General features: G+C 41.5%; 1 protein-coding gene across 8 annotated transcripts in view; it reads right to left on the minus strand.

Moving 5' to 3' along the window:
• Positions 1 to 9,169: 9,169 nt before the first annotated feature.
• The window catches only part of FOXP1 (forkhead box P1), a 507,364-nt gene continuing 502,490 nt past the window's right edge, over positions 9,170 to 14,043 (minus strand). For all 8 annotated transcript variants that reach the window (XM_045493547.1, XM_045493545.1, XM_045493544.1 and 5 more), the window contains one exon: positions 9,170 to 13,936. In XM_045493547.1, the coding sequence (XP_045349503.1) occupies positions 13,792 to 13,936 (145 nt within the window). In that variant the 3' untranslated portion in view covers positions 9,170 to 13,791. The remainder of the gene's footprint in view (positions 13,937 to 14,043) is intronic.

Genomic DNA, 14,043 nt, shown 5'->3' on the forward strand with positions numbered 1-14,043 from the left:
TTTCTTGTAATGGAGCCCTCTGCTTCTATATTTGCTTCCCCGCATTTGCCGTGCAGCAGTCAAAAGAATCCTTTTAAACCCAAGTCATTGGATGCCATGTTTATGCTCATAACCTCCACTGGCTTCCACCTCACGGAGAAGAAAAGCGAATGTCCTCATAATGAGGCCATTGGTACATATAATCATCTGCTGCCCATTACTTTTCTATCCTTGTTTCTTATGACCCTCTTTCTGACTCTCTATGTTCCAGCCTCAGAGCCTTTGCCTTTTCTCTTCCTTCTAGCTAGATTGGTTTTCTCCTGAATAACTCCTTGGCTTTGCTTCTTAGAGATATTTATTCAAATCTTACCTTTGATTGGGGCCTTTACTATGGCCACTATCCCACCAGACCTCTCCCTGGTCCTTTCTTTCCCATTGAGCTTCTTGCTTTTTCTGGCAATCACTTATCACTGTAAAACCTATGATTGTCTGTTTCCCCTTTCTGGAAAGGAAACTTGAGGTGGCAGGGGTTATTTTCTGCTTTTTTTTTTCTTTTCCCCCTGATAGAGCGTGAGCAGGGGAGGGGCAGAGAGAGACGGAAATACAGAATCTGAAGCAGGTTCCAGGCTCTGAGCTGTCAGCACAGAGCCCAACGCGGGGCTCAAACTCATGAACCGTGAGATCATGACCTGAGATGAAGTCGGACCTTTAATCGAGTGAGCTACCCAGGTGCCCCTTCTGCTTTGTTTTACTATTGAATTCCCAGAGCCTTTAGGCACTCAGTAAAACTGCTTGTTAAATAAATGGTCTGTCTCGAAGGTGTGACTAGATTATAAGCAACTTCAGGGCTGGGAAGTATGTCTTTGATTGCTGTGAGCTCAACAAAACACTCAGCACTAGTAGGGGTAGTGGACAGTTGTTGTTTTGGCTTTCCAGCCCAACTGTTCTTCGTTTTGTTTTGTTTTGTTTCAAGATAAAATAGTTGTACCCTATTCCCTATGATTCTGGTGGGTCTGGCGAACATGTATCTCACACACTTGGTCCGTTAGAGGATGTCCCTCCTGCCGTTGGTCATCCTGATTGGCTGGGAGATGAGGGGATGATCCAAGTTGGGTCGTTCAGTGTCTTGCCCTAGATTTCTCCAGTGGTGAGAGCCGGGGACGTTCGTTCAGGGTTTACAGATAGAGCACCGCCTGTGGTCAGCTTCCATACCGCACGGAGGAAAACAAGCCTCATAATCAAAATATTGAGCAGCTGGTATGCCACGGACAGCAGGTAGTCCGAATTGGACACTGAGCAGAAACAGTGACTCTACCATACAGCTGTGTGCCAGCCGTGTTGCAGCTGCAGCAACCTTCCTCTGCTACGAAGGCATGAGGTTTCTACGCAGGGAGGTGCAGGGTTTGGAGTGGGAGGGAGGAAAGTCCGCCCTTTGAGTCCAATTCTTGATGTGTCTCATCTTGGTCTCTTCTTGAGTATCTTTCCTCCTCTTAAGCGACAGGCCTATTGGAGCCTAGGAACACATGTTTGGAAACATCCCCAGTTGGGGAAAGCTGTGTTCAATGTTAGTGACCCCTCTCTCTCTGTTAAGCTGTGATTTCTGCATTTGAGACTTGCATGCAGTCAAGCCTGAAGGCAAATTTCCTTTGATCAAAAAAATGAGACAAATGCTATAAAACTTACCCAAGTCATTTTCCAATGACCTGGAGAAACCATCCCTTTTTGGCATCTTCGATTACACTGGGCTTGGTGGAAGCACAAAACTCTAATTTTGCATCTCTTCTAGCCCCAGGGAGATGTCATTTTTCTGTCTAATACCAGAGTGGCTTGGAGTCCTAATTTTACCTGCGAGATGACAGAAGAGTTTAGAACATGTCTTTGACATGTCACATGACTCTCACGAAGCCACGGCAACGATTTGTCCAGCCCCTGCTTCTGTCTTGAGCACCATCTCGCCTATACGTTGCCCCACACTTGGCAGCTTCAGACGTACAGATCTTACAGATTCTTGAACTTGGAATGCTCTTTTCTACCCTAGGGACTTCACACATGCTGTCCTCTCTCTGAAGTCCCCCCTCCCCCACCCTGTAGTACACTCAGTAGGGCTATTTGAGTACCAAAGACAGAAAGCCACTTCATGCTGGCATATACAAGAAAATTTACTGGCTCAAATGATGGCAAATCCAGGAGTTTATCTCTACCTTCGGGCATGGCTAGATCCAGGAGCTCAAATGAGGTATCAGTATATCTCTAATTCTTATTCCCAGTTTTGGATTTTAGGTCCCTTCTTGGATTCCCGTCTTGGTCTCCGTTTCAGCTGTCAGTATTATTCTGAGCTTCCACCTCTTTCTCTTTTGTTTGTTTGTTTTTTTTTTCTTTCTATTCTTTAGATGGACCTTTTTCACAGCAAAAGTAGCCACTCGTAGCTCTAGGCTGATGTCCTAGCCAGTCAATAAGACCTTCCGGAAAAGTATTTCTCTCAGTAGTTTTAATGGAAGTCTGGGAATGCGCGCTGAGCGCGGAAGTTGAAGATGCTGGTGCTGCTGAAGTATCATTGGCGGGGTGGGAAGGGGCGTCCCCTCCAAAGAAAAATGAGGGCGCTATACTTGAAGAATGGAAACGAATGCTGGTGAATTCAGTCTTGAAAAGTCCACCTAGCTGATTCATAGTCACCTTTTAGGTCTTAACTCAGCCTCTTGTCTTTGCAAACCTGTTCCCCGAGCCCTTCTCTCCAAAGCACATCTCTCTCTGTGTTACACATTCTTGTAACATGTGGACTTTTCTGTTTCTGTTTGAAGTTACTTGACACCATCCTGGCCCCCAGCTGGAGTGTCAAAGACAGGAGGATGGGCCTGGGCTCAGTTTTTTCTCAACAGTATCCCATTTACTAAGAATCCATTCAGTGGCTTATTTGTTACATAATACACTATCTTGCTTAGTCATGGTAACTGTCCTGTAATGTGAAAATTGTCACTAAAGCTCAGAGAGGTTTAAGTAACTCGCCCAATGTCGTACAGGCATCAGGAAGACAGGGATGCTGAAACCCCATGTATCACATTCTACTTCCAGGCCTACGTGCTCCAGCTTCCGGCCTCATTCCCCACCAGGCGCCTTCAGATTGGTCCTACAAGCAACAAGACAGAGCGAACCTTGTCCTCAAGGAGCTCACTGTTGCTCTAGCATCTTCTCCAGACACACTGGTGTGGGATTCTAGATATAGAGGTGATTATCTTTCAGAAAGATTTTTAATGTGCCTCATAAGAAAGACCCAAGGAGGGAGTAGGGCTGTTGACAGGAGCAGGCGGTCCGCAGAAATAGTCCTCTTTGAGGTGAGGCAGGTCAGAAAGACCCCATGATGCACAGGAGATTCACAGTCTTTGTTCTCCCCTCAGGCATTGGTCTCCTGACATTGTGTCTACTAGTGGGCACCACCGGTATGGGATTCACATGTAAATGGTTTCCTCTGTATCATCTGACAACTTTGTAATGTCCTCAAAATGAACATCAGTGATTCTCTTTGGAAGCCTAGAGCTTTAAAATCATGGGATCATATTTGCTACCTTTCTGTGAGACCCTTCCTTTTGCTGAGAGGCTCTTTGGAGGTAGGGAGCATGGCCAGCACTCACATAGGGGCTGCAGAGGAAACCATGGACCCAAATGCTGACCCTGCAGAGCCTTCCCCATGGGACCCGGAGCGGGTTACTGAGGAAACCTCAGTGTCCTCATGTGCAACATGTCAGTGACCCTTGCCACCTTGCAGGTTTGGTGTGACAGTCTTTGAAGTGACCCTTGGTTTGGTGGGCCTTGAAATTCATAGGCGGCTTTACATGGCAGGTTGTGGAATGTGACTGCAGGGGTTCGTGCCACCTGTAGCCTTCCCAGTAGTGTGACATTGTTTCCTTCACTCAGCAGATGGGAGCATCTATCCGTGGTCCTCATGCTGAAGGATGGAGGACAGCAACGAACCATACAGGGAGTGTTTCTGCCCTTGCAGTTGGAGCGAGATGTGCCATAAGAAAAGACACGAATGAATATATCATGTTGAGAGGTGCTAAGCACGATGGGAACAATCAAGTGGGCAAGGGGATGTGGAATGTAGAGGCTAGAGTGGGCACTTAGGGTGCCATTTACAGTGCGTGGTCAGGAAAGCCCTCTCTGCTGTGGCCTTTGAAGGGAGGGAGGATGTGAGCCAGGAAAAGAAGGTCCACCACGATGGGAATAGAAACACTGAGCCTGGAGGCAGAGTGGGGTTGGTGCCCAGGAAATGCACGGTGTGGCCAATGTGGCTGGGAAAGGGGCGGGGGGGAGGGGGGGGGGAGAAGCCATTTGCTCACCTGAGTATGAAACTGATTTTGCACCACGTCCCCAGGTCTTGTCAAGCTGGACTGTGTACAGCACTCAGATCTGTTAATAAGCATTAGAATTACGATGTTGCCATATGCTTGATACAGGGGAACTGCAGGGATGACTTTATTTCGTGTCCTTCTATACCTTTCTTGCTAACTCTGCCAGGAAGTCCCATGCTGCTGACATCCCAGCTTTATTGCCTCTGCTTAGAACTTTGTCCTCCTCCTTCCGCGCTGGCATGCTCTCCTTCATCCTTTGGGTTCCCGTTAAACGTGCTCTGGGATGCTTCCCTGATCGCCCCCAGCACAATTCCGTGGTGTTCCTAAATACTCCTGCCCTTCCCTTCTCCTTAGCACTTACTGCATTGCAGGGCACCCTGAACGTTCAAGAGCTCTCTTCCCAGTGAACCGTTGGGTACTGTGAGGCCAAGGCTGTGTTTGTCTGAGTTCCAGTTGTACATCCAGGGTCGAGTGTGAACAAGTCATTTAATGTTTCTTTGTGGGTAGATGGATGGCTAGAAGCATGCATGCCTGCTAGTGAAATGTGTTCCTAACGGGGCATGTTACCAGGCAGAGTTCAAGTAGACGATTATTACAATATTGGTGAATGAAATATGGAGTCCCACACGAACCCTCTTGGGCTGAGACCATAGATTTCATCAAGAGAAGTCCCCAAGGGGGAACATGTTATTAAATGGTGAGAATTTTAAAATCAGAAGGAACCCTTTTTGTCATGTAGTTAAATGCCCTCAATTGACAGAAAGAGGAAGCACGGGACCAGAGAGAGGAAGTGACTTGTCAAGGTCAATCAGGTTGTGATAGTCAGGGCTGAGATGGTAATCGGGCATGTGGATTCTCTAGCATTTGATTCAAAGAGTGTGCTTCGTGTGGTCTCCTTCAAGCGTCCCAGGATCCAAACACTGACATGCTATACTGGGTCATAGGTAGATCAATCCCATGCTTGAGAGGGACTGTTACGGTATGTTCTTGGGTTTGGATGTTTTAGACTTGGTGCATTTTGTGGGTAGGAAACCGCCACTTGGATGCAAAGTACTTCTGAAAGGATTTCAATTTCTGGATCAGACATACAATGCTGCGACTTGCTGAGCCAATTTTTTCCCCCATCCATAGAGTCCTAAAGTAGCAAGCTTGATTTGAAAATAAAGTATTAGTAAACATTTGAAAGTGAGAAACAAATTATTCCCAGAACACTCAGCTCCTTCCTTCAAATACACACTTGAAAACTGCTAAGATTCTATTCCGTGAGAATGCTTGAATCTCTCCCTAAATCATAACACGAGTAAACTTACCGAAATATTTTTACAATTTTATTAGAGGTTTTAATTCACTGCTTTATCTATCTCTGTTAGACTGCAAAATAGCTTTAAATATTCAAGTGGTAATTAATGAATCTTTTATGTTGCAAATCAAACATTTTCATCTGTGTGCTGGTGGAGTAGCAGTGAGGAAGGATTTCAGGAATAATTGTTTCTCCCAATTCCACACTGTTGACTAGCTCGTGCCTTGTGTTTTAGGAGTGGGTTTCCCTTTGTTGCCTAGTGGGGCTCATGCTCAGCATGGACGATGTCTGCTGTCTTTCTGGAGGTCAGGATTTCTTATGTGTTTCCTGCCAGAGACATTCCCGACTGGATGGAAAGTCTTTGAATGTGGAATTTTTGCTTGAGTGCAAAATAATAAAAAGCATGTGTATGTTAAAAAAGGATCAGCTTAATGGCAAATGAGCATTGGCTTACGTTAATATTCTATTACAGTAAAAACTTCTATTTAATAAATTTTCTCCAGACTTTTTTTTCCTCCCAGAATCTAACGTATTTTTCTAAGTGGCTTGCCAACCTAAAGAAAGTATATATGATACATTTGATTTATGTTAAGTCAATAACACGCACAAGCCATTTAAAATTGTATTTTAAGTGTGGAAATAGCAACCCAAGGAAACACATATAGTACTATATATTCAGAAGGGAGAAGTGTTAGCTTTTCAGGGGCTGAAATGCCTTGTAAATATTATTCTATTTAAAAGGTATTTTAAAAATGTGGTGCTTTTCTGTCATATGGCAATAAAGCAAGGCTGAAATCCTGTCCTATAGTTCAAAACCAAAAATCAAGCTGGTCTTAAAGACTTGACATGACAAAATCATTTTCCTTTCCTCTCTCTCTCTCTCTCTGCCACTCATGAGAAATGATTCAGGGAGAGAGCAGCTCTCCAGAACGTTCACCGAACGACTGACAAAATCTTCATTGGAAGGCACCCTGTGTTCCTCCACGGCCCTAATTAATACTGGACTTGGTGACATTTATGTATCAGGGCAATAAGCTAAACAGGAAACAATTTATGTCACCTAAAGCTTTTTAACAAATCGATGCAACTATTTGTAATTGCTTGTTTCACAAGATGAAAAGTGCTAAGGCCTGATCTTCGCCCACGGATTTGTGGTCAACCTGACCCGAGCTTCCGTTGTTTAAAAAAAAAAGAAGGGGGTGGGTGGCAGTTGGTGATCTGCACTGACTTCCATCAAGTAATCCATATTGCTAATATTTCTGGAATTTTAATGTAGTTACAATTTATAGCCGATCAAATGTGGTTACCTAAATTGCTGTTGCTAGTAGACAGTTTAACTGTCTTTATTAATTACAGTATAATTTAATGTTTGAGTACCGGCACTTGTGTTGGTCATTTTTACAGCCAGAGCAGTTACCGGCCTTATGACGAACCATTTTAGCATTTTCAATGGAAATTTGCTAATATGATGAGTGATAAAAATGTCACAAGCTGGTAAATAATGATTATTGCTTTGGCTGAAATTAATTCTTGAAAGGCCGGTTACCTTCAAATTAACATTATAACTTGGAAGCTTGTCTTTTTCCCATCCCCTATATTCTTGGTAGAAGCCAAAAAAAAAAAAAAAAAAAAAAAAAGGAACACTGACCATTCTGAATATATATATATATATATGTAGTATTAAGCATCGAATGTCATTTTGCAATCAGAGTGGAAATAAGACGACATAGGGTTTGTTTGTTTTTTAAATAAAATAGTGTTTAAAAATAAATAAAAGTAGGTTATATCTGGAGTGATGGCTTTCTAATCCAAATATTGTCCCAGTTAAACCAGTGTTTTTGTAGGTAATTTAATTTCCCTCCAATGTGAATTCTGTCTTAAACCTTTCATCAATCAGTCAATGCCTTAAATGAAGGTTTTGAGACCCAACTTCACTTTAATAAAGAATACTTTTATTTGACTCTACTACAATGAAGATGAAAGACAAATCATGATTACTACCCTCTACGTAAATATGTAATATCAAAGAACGCAAAATCTAGTAAGTCAAGAATGACTAATTATACTTTGTTTTGGTCTTTTTGATGGGGGGGGGCGGGGAGTGGAGGACGGGGACATGGGGAGTTAGTATATTGTAGCTGTTTGTGTTGGTGTGAAATTAGTCTAAGACTCGAGGCTCTTAATATATAAAGGCCTCCATTTAAACGAACCAGTATTTTGGGTTTCCTGCCTCATTTCTCTGAGCAACAAGCCTTAAGTGAATGAGCAAAAGAGCATGTTCCTGCTTCAGAAGAATTCCAGAAATACAACTAAAAAGGGACTGTGCATACAGCCTTCACTAACGCATGGTCATACTTGGTTTGGGTCCTTCAGCTTATTCAAATATGTGTACATATTTAATTTTACCAACTGCATATGCTGTAAGCAGTATTTATGTGTAAGCCTGGCATTTAAAGGAATTTCAATTAACCCTAATATTATATTCTTAGCAGCTAGATGAGAATTAAGGGTTCAAATGTTTTATTAATTATCAGACTAGAGGGCTTCTAGACTGTAGCATAACTGTTAATGAAAAGAGGACACTACTTTGCAACTTAATAGCAAAACCTATATTAAAAAAAATTTTTTTCCCCCTAAGACGGGCTTTTCAAAACAATGCTCGGAAAGCACGTTTACGTGTTCCTCACCGGCAGCCGGTGTTTGGCCGAACAGCAGCTTGGTTAATTTTCAAGTCCTCTTTTGGCTTGTGCTACGCTCTGAATTACATCCAGAAGGGTTTTATGTTACTACGGTTTGGCCACTTCAAGTGCTGTTTTCAATATACCCATTTAATTTTTACTGAAAGATGATGCCCCATCTCATCGATCCTTAGAATACACACGACATAATAATGTAAAAGACAAATAGCAGGTTTTTTGTTTTTTTGTTTTTATCAAGGTATGCGGTGACACAAATCTTGAAATCAAGATGGTATTTCTGGAATATTTAGTTCCTCGTGCTTCACTGTTTGCTGTAGTGGATGTGGTTATCTAGCATACTTTTGATAGAATATTTTTATAAAATCATTTGTTCTAATCTAAGCATTTATCATTATATGCAAAAAGATTTCTTGATGAGAATATTATAGACGGTGCATGTTTTTGACATTAGCATTTTATTTGGATGACTAATCTTGCAGATGTGAAATTTTAATGAATTATTCATGAAATTGCTTTCCTGTGAAATTTTAGTTTGCTCTTAATGCTAGTTATTAAACATTTTGTGGGTTTTTTTTTTCTGGATAAAATTTGATGAAGAAAAATAAGGGTGCACTTCCTCGGGAGAAAAGGTAGCTTCTATCGCTTTTGTTTTTTTCCAGTTCTCTAAGTGGAAACTCGGGACTTTGAAACCCTGAGGATGAGAGCTTCAGCCCTCTGTGATGATGAAAGCTTTTAGTTAAGATTGATTTTAATTCTGTGTTGCAAGCAGCTGGTGATAAACCTAAGGCAGATGCCTAACACACAGTATCAGCAGGTCAGAAGGGGAAAGAAACTTAGGCTGTGGCGACTTTTTACTACCAGTGTGAACAAACAGCATTTTTATTGCATTTGAGAATGCTATAATGTCAGTCATGAGTACTGACTACACAACATTTTTTTTTTTTTTATTGTCTGTATCCACAGACACGGAATGATGGAATTACAGTTGATGTCAAGGAATGAGTTTCTTTTATGCCTTATCAAAACAAAACAAAACAGAAAAAAAAAAAAATTCTTGTTACTGGCAGCACATATCCACGAAGCACCGTGCTCATAGTCCGGACTAGATCATCTTCATCAAGGCTTCTGGGTAGCAGAGATCGTGGGAACTACACCGGCCCCATAAAATGCCTTTAGAACTTTAAGTCTCATTCTCAGGATAAAAAAGCGAAACCAACATTCAAAAACATCCAAAATATCAAGAGGGTATATATACCATTAACCAACAGGTACCCAAAAGATTCAAAATCCTTACAAGCATGTTCTTCTTTGTACCCTTGGAAACGGAGCTCAGCTGGAATGTGGAAAGGAGAGGAGATATTTTTTTAACTTTTTTTTTTCCCCCACAATAAAATAGCTAGTGATTTACATCAATCAGATTTTGGGTTAAGAATCCAAGGTATTCTTTCCTAGGTCTGACGGAATGCTGGCTGTAATGTTAGCGCTGTCCGAGGGTGGCAAGGTTGGCGGTCACTCTTCGTGCACAGAAGCCTTGATATTTCATTTCACTGCTGGTTTTCAACGCGGGCAGCGTCACTTGTCTTACAAGGACAGACTCTAGGGACAAGTAGGATGGATTCTCATTCCTGACAGTGCATTTGCCTGATACAAGGGACTGTCTCCCTAATGTACGCTTTTCTTTGGAGAAAAAAAAAAAAAAGGAAAAGGAAAAGTAACAAATTGTCTTTACATCTTGGCACCTTGTAAAGTTTTTTTTTTTTATACAAAAAAGTTCAATAGCTTTGACAACTCCCCATTATTAATCACTACTTCACTGATAAACTTTGAAAGTGTGACCCTGGAATTTCATCATGCAAAATATTTACTGCAGCAGGAGAAAACATTTTTTTAAACAGCATTTTTTTTTCTCTTTTCAAATGTATGAACTTGTTTAAGATAGCCAGGAAGGCAGTGGTGGGATAAACACAAGGGATAGGAATGTATCAAAAAACAGATTAACACACACGCGCACGCACACACACACGAATCTGTACAAAATGCTCTGATCAATGAGAACAGAAAAAAAAAAATCTGTCAACTATGTTACAATTTAAAAGGAAAAAAAAAAAAAGGTTAGGGAATTTCTCCCTCCCACATGTCAGGAAATGTCATCCAATATTCTTAAAGCAAGGATAACTAAATAAAATACATGTGCAGCAAATTCTGCAATTCCATTACATACAGTAGTTTTTTTCCCAAAGCTATTTTTTTTTTTTTTTTTTAGTATCGTTAATATAAAGCAGTTGCACAAAAAGCAAAGGTGTTTTGACAAACAGGTGTATGCATTTATTCCTTTTTAGGAACAATATCTAAAAAAAGAACCGCCCTCTGCCCTCCCCCAAAAAAGACAAAGATTCACACAAGACACATTGGAATATATGTACAACATAATAAACCCCATCCTAAAGAAGCGACTGGAATAACCCCCCCCCAAGGGATACAGAATCAGAATTGTAAAAATCATAGTGAAGTTTGCTTGCTGTAAAGCCTGAGAATTTTTTTTCAATTGGTTCTTCTGCAGGGTTGTGAGACCTGCAAAGATATGTAAAATCTAATTTTTCTTTTTTTTTTTTTTTTTTTTGCTACAGTCTTTAGACTAAGCATGCAAGACATACGACTAAGTGCAACTGAGTGAAATGTATTTTTTTTTTATTTTCATCATTCCCTAAAGGTTTGAACTGAGGTATGCGTACTAACAGTTTCTCATGCTGTTATCTTTACTCATGTCTAGCTACACATGCTGAGAATGAACTAATCTACCAGATTTTTATCCTCTTTTGAATACCAAACGAACCAGCAACCACTCAGTTTAGAAGCACAGGGCCCCCTTCCCATGACCCTGTCTGGCTACTGCCTGCACATCATGAAGCTGCCTGGAAAAGTTAAAAAAAAAAAAAAAAAAAAGTCTCGAGTGACCACAGACTGCCCTTTATACAGAAAGCACAGTGAAGCTTCAAAAGAAATGGCCAAAGAAGTTTTTGTACCAAGCTCATGAGTGGACGGGAGTGTTACTTTTTTTTTTTTCTTTCAATGGAAAATGCTGACCAAAGCCTAATTAGAAAAAAAGGAAGGAAAAAGGAAAACATTTAAAAAAAAAAAACCAACAAAAAACCGGAAGATATATGCCAAGACAAAGCATAATTCATGCAGTGATCCTAGCACGGTCCTTAAAACCAAAGTGGCATACCTCTTTCTGTAAAAACAAAAACAAAAATGTATTCTAGAAATGTGCCTGTGATTTAGTTCCAATGTAGAAGCTTTTGTTTTCTTTACATTTTTTCTTAACTGTCTCCTTTACTGGTTACCCCTAATTTTCAGTGGCATCCATTCAGGTTTTTGAGATGGGACTCCCTTCCTTCTTTTGCTCCTGTAACACTGTGCCCCATTTTCACCTTCAGCAGCCCCATAATCTCTCTTTAGGAATTTTGGTCTCTGTCGAGGTACAGAACAAGAAAAAAAAAAAAATAACAAAAATAACAACTTTGGTTCCATTACCTACTTGGTCTTCTAAATTTATTCTATGAAGAAGGAGCAGTTCTCTTTCTCAGGTTAGCAATAGCCTATAACTCATCAATTGCCTCTAAAATTCTTTCGCCTCCTTTGATCAACAATAAGAGGATATTTGGCTTCATCAGATAAAGCATAAAACAGAGAACATAATTTACCTTTGTGTAATATCTTTGGTAATTTTAGAAAAAAAGGTACAAAGAATATAAATTAAGCTCCAAAAGGCTCTCAAACTAAAACAAAAGCTACGGTCCTAGATAAATAAATGAGTGACAGGAAAGTGGGTGCAGAGTGGAAGCATTGAGGGGTTCCTAAGGACTGAGGTTGTACTGACCGATGGCCGTCACGTTCGGCATATGCCACGTTTCTTTCTCCAAACGCTCAGGGGCTCCATGCACCCCCGTCTCCTCGATGTCTTCTACTGTTAGTTTTGGATACTGGCTTGGTGGGATAATATTGCATAACAAACTCAACTGCAGTACCGAATTTGCACGTTTGAAATTAACACTTTAGCATTTGCTGAACTCAGTCCTCATTAACTTCCATCACAAATTCAATCTGAAATCTAATTTGCATTCAAACAGATTAATGCCACCAAGCAGGTCTGGACTGATGTTTAAATTCAGCGCCGCCAACCACTTTTCAGCAGAGTTGCTCAGGGAAGCCAGCTTTTTGGCCATTTTGCAAACAAAGCAACCCAGGCTGGTTTTAACATCAGAGAGCTTGTGGCCCATGGCAACTTGGTTACCCGCCGGAGAGCCTTCCACAGCCACACTGTCCGTCTAGCAGGAGAATCTGGGGGGGGGGGGGGGGGTAGTGCTGCCTATGTGTCCTTGTGCTCGCAGAATGCTGTGGCATTTACTGACAATGATGGTAGCTGCAAAAAACAAAACAAAAAAGAAACTAAAACCACCCCCTTCCCACCTCCAATACTGCTTCGTGGAATGAATCTGCATTGTTCCTAGGGTGTCTCTCTCTCTCTCTTTTTTTTTTCTGTCATTCATTCTCTTTCTGGCAGGACTTCAGGTCTGTGTGAGAGGACCTTCATGTGTAGAGAGTGCAGCATTTGGGACCTTTTTTGAAAAAGACCAAAACGGAATGTTTTCTGACTTTAGAGAAAACGTGGTGATGTCTGAAGGAAAATGGAATGAGTGACAGAAAACTACAAACGAGAAATGACATTCAGCTTTGTATAATAAAAACACCTATTAACATTCATCACAAGGTACAGAAAACTTTAAGCCTCCAGGAGGCCGTGGGCCCAAATGGAGGCCTGAGGTCAGAACTTAAAATGGTATAGTAGAAGCAAAAAAAAAAAAAAAAAAAAAAAAAAGCAATACATTAAAAAGTTTGGGATAATTACTTTTTTAACCCCCTCCCCCCAATACACACACAAAGGCCTTCCCCATCCCAACTGGAAGCAAAACAAAAACGAAAAAAAAAAAAAAAAGGAGTAAAGGCAGTGATAATCAACATGCAGTACTGTGCAAATAGGTCGTCCATTGGAATCCTTAAATTCTGGGCAGAGGCTTGGTCTGCAGCTTAGACGCACATGCTCAGTTGGGTGTCCTCGGTGTCCCACGTCGGCAGGACGGCAGTTCAAAGTCTGCTGCTAAAAGTGAATCAGTTTAGCAAATTTACAACACTGATGTTGACTGTTAGGAGAGGAAAATCCCAAGTACCAAACAAGTCCATCCAATGCACAGAGTACAAATTCCTTTTTTCAACAAAAAGTAGAAAAATCAAAAATACTCCCAAATGGGATTCTTGATGGCACTCAGAGTTAACACGTTTCAGAGTTGTCCGAATGGAGTGAAAATCCTCCAGACTGTACAACAAATGGAGAACAATTTCACTGCTGACTTTTGACGTGTTTTTCCCCCCCAATCTTCGTTCTTGGGGTTGGCCTGCCCAGAGACGCTCACTCCATGTCCTCATTTACGGGTTCGTCTTCGTAATCTCGGTCGTGGTCAAAATCTGGACTGTGGTTGGCTGTTGTCACTAAGGATAGAGGCCCTTCAGCTTCCTCTGGATCGAGGGGCTCTTCTTTGACGTGCACAGGATGCCTGGAAGGAAGGAAAACAAGTTCACTTCACGGAAGGCCCTTCCCGACCAGGGCAAGTTGGGGGTGGGGGCAGCAAAAGCCTCCCTAGATGGAGGACTGGGTGGTGGC

The sequence above is a fragment of the Leopardus geoffroyi genome, chromosome A2, assembly GCF_018350155.1.
Source record: "Leopardus geoffroyi isolate Oge1 chromosome A2, O.geoffroyi_Oge1_pat1.0, whole genome shotgun sequence".
Lineage (NCBI taxonomy): Eukaryota > Metazoa > Chordata > Mammalia > Carnivora > Felidae > Leopardus > Leopardus geoffroyi.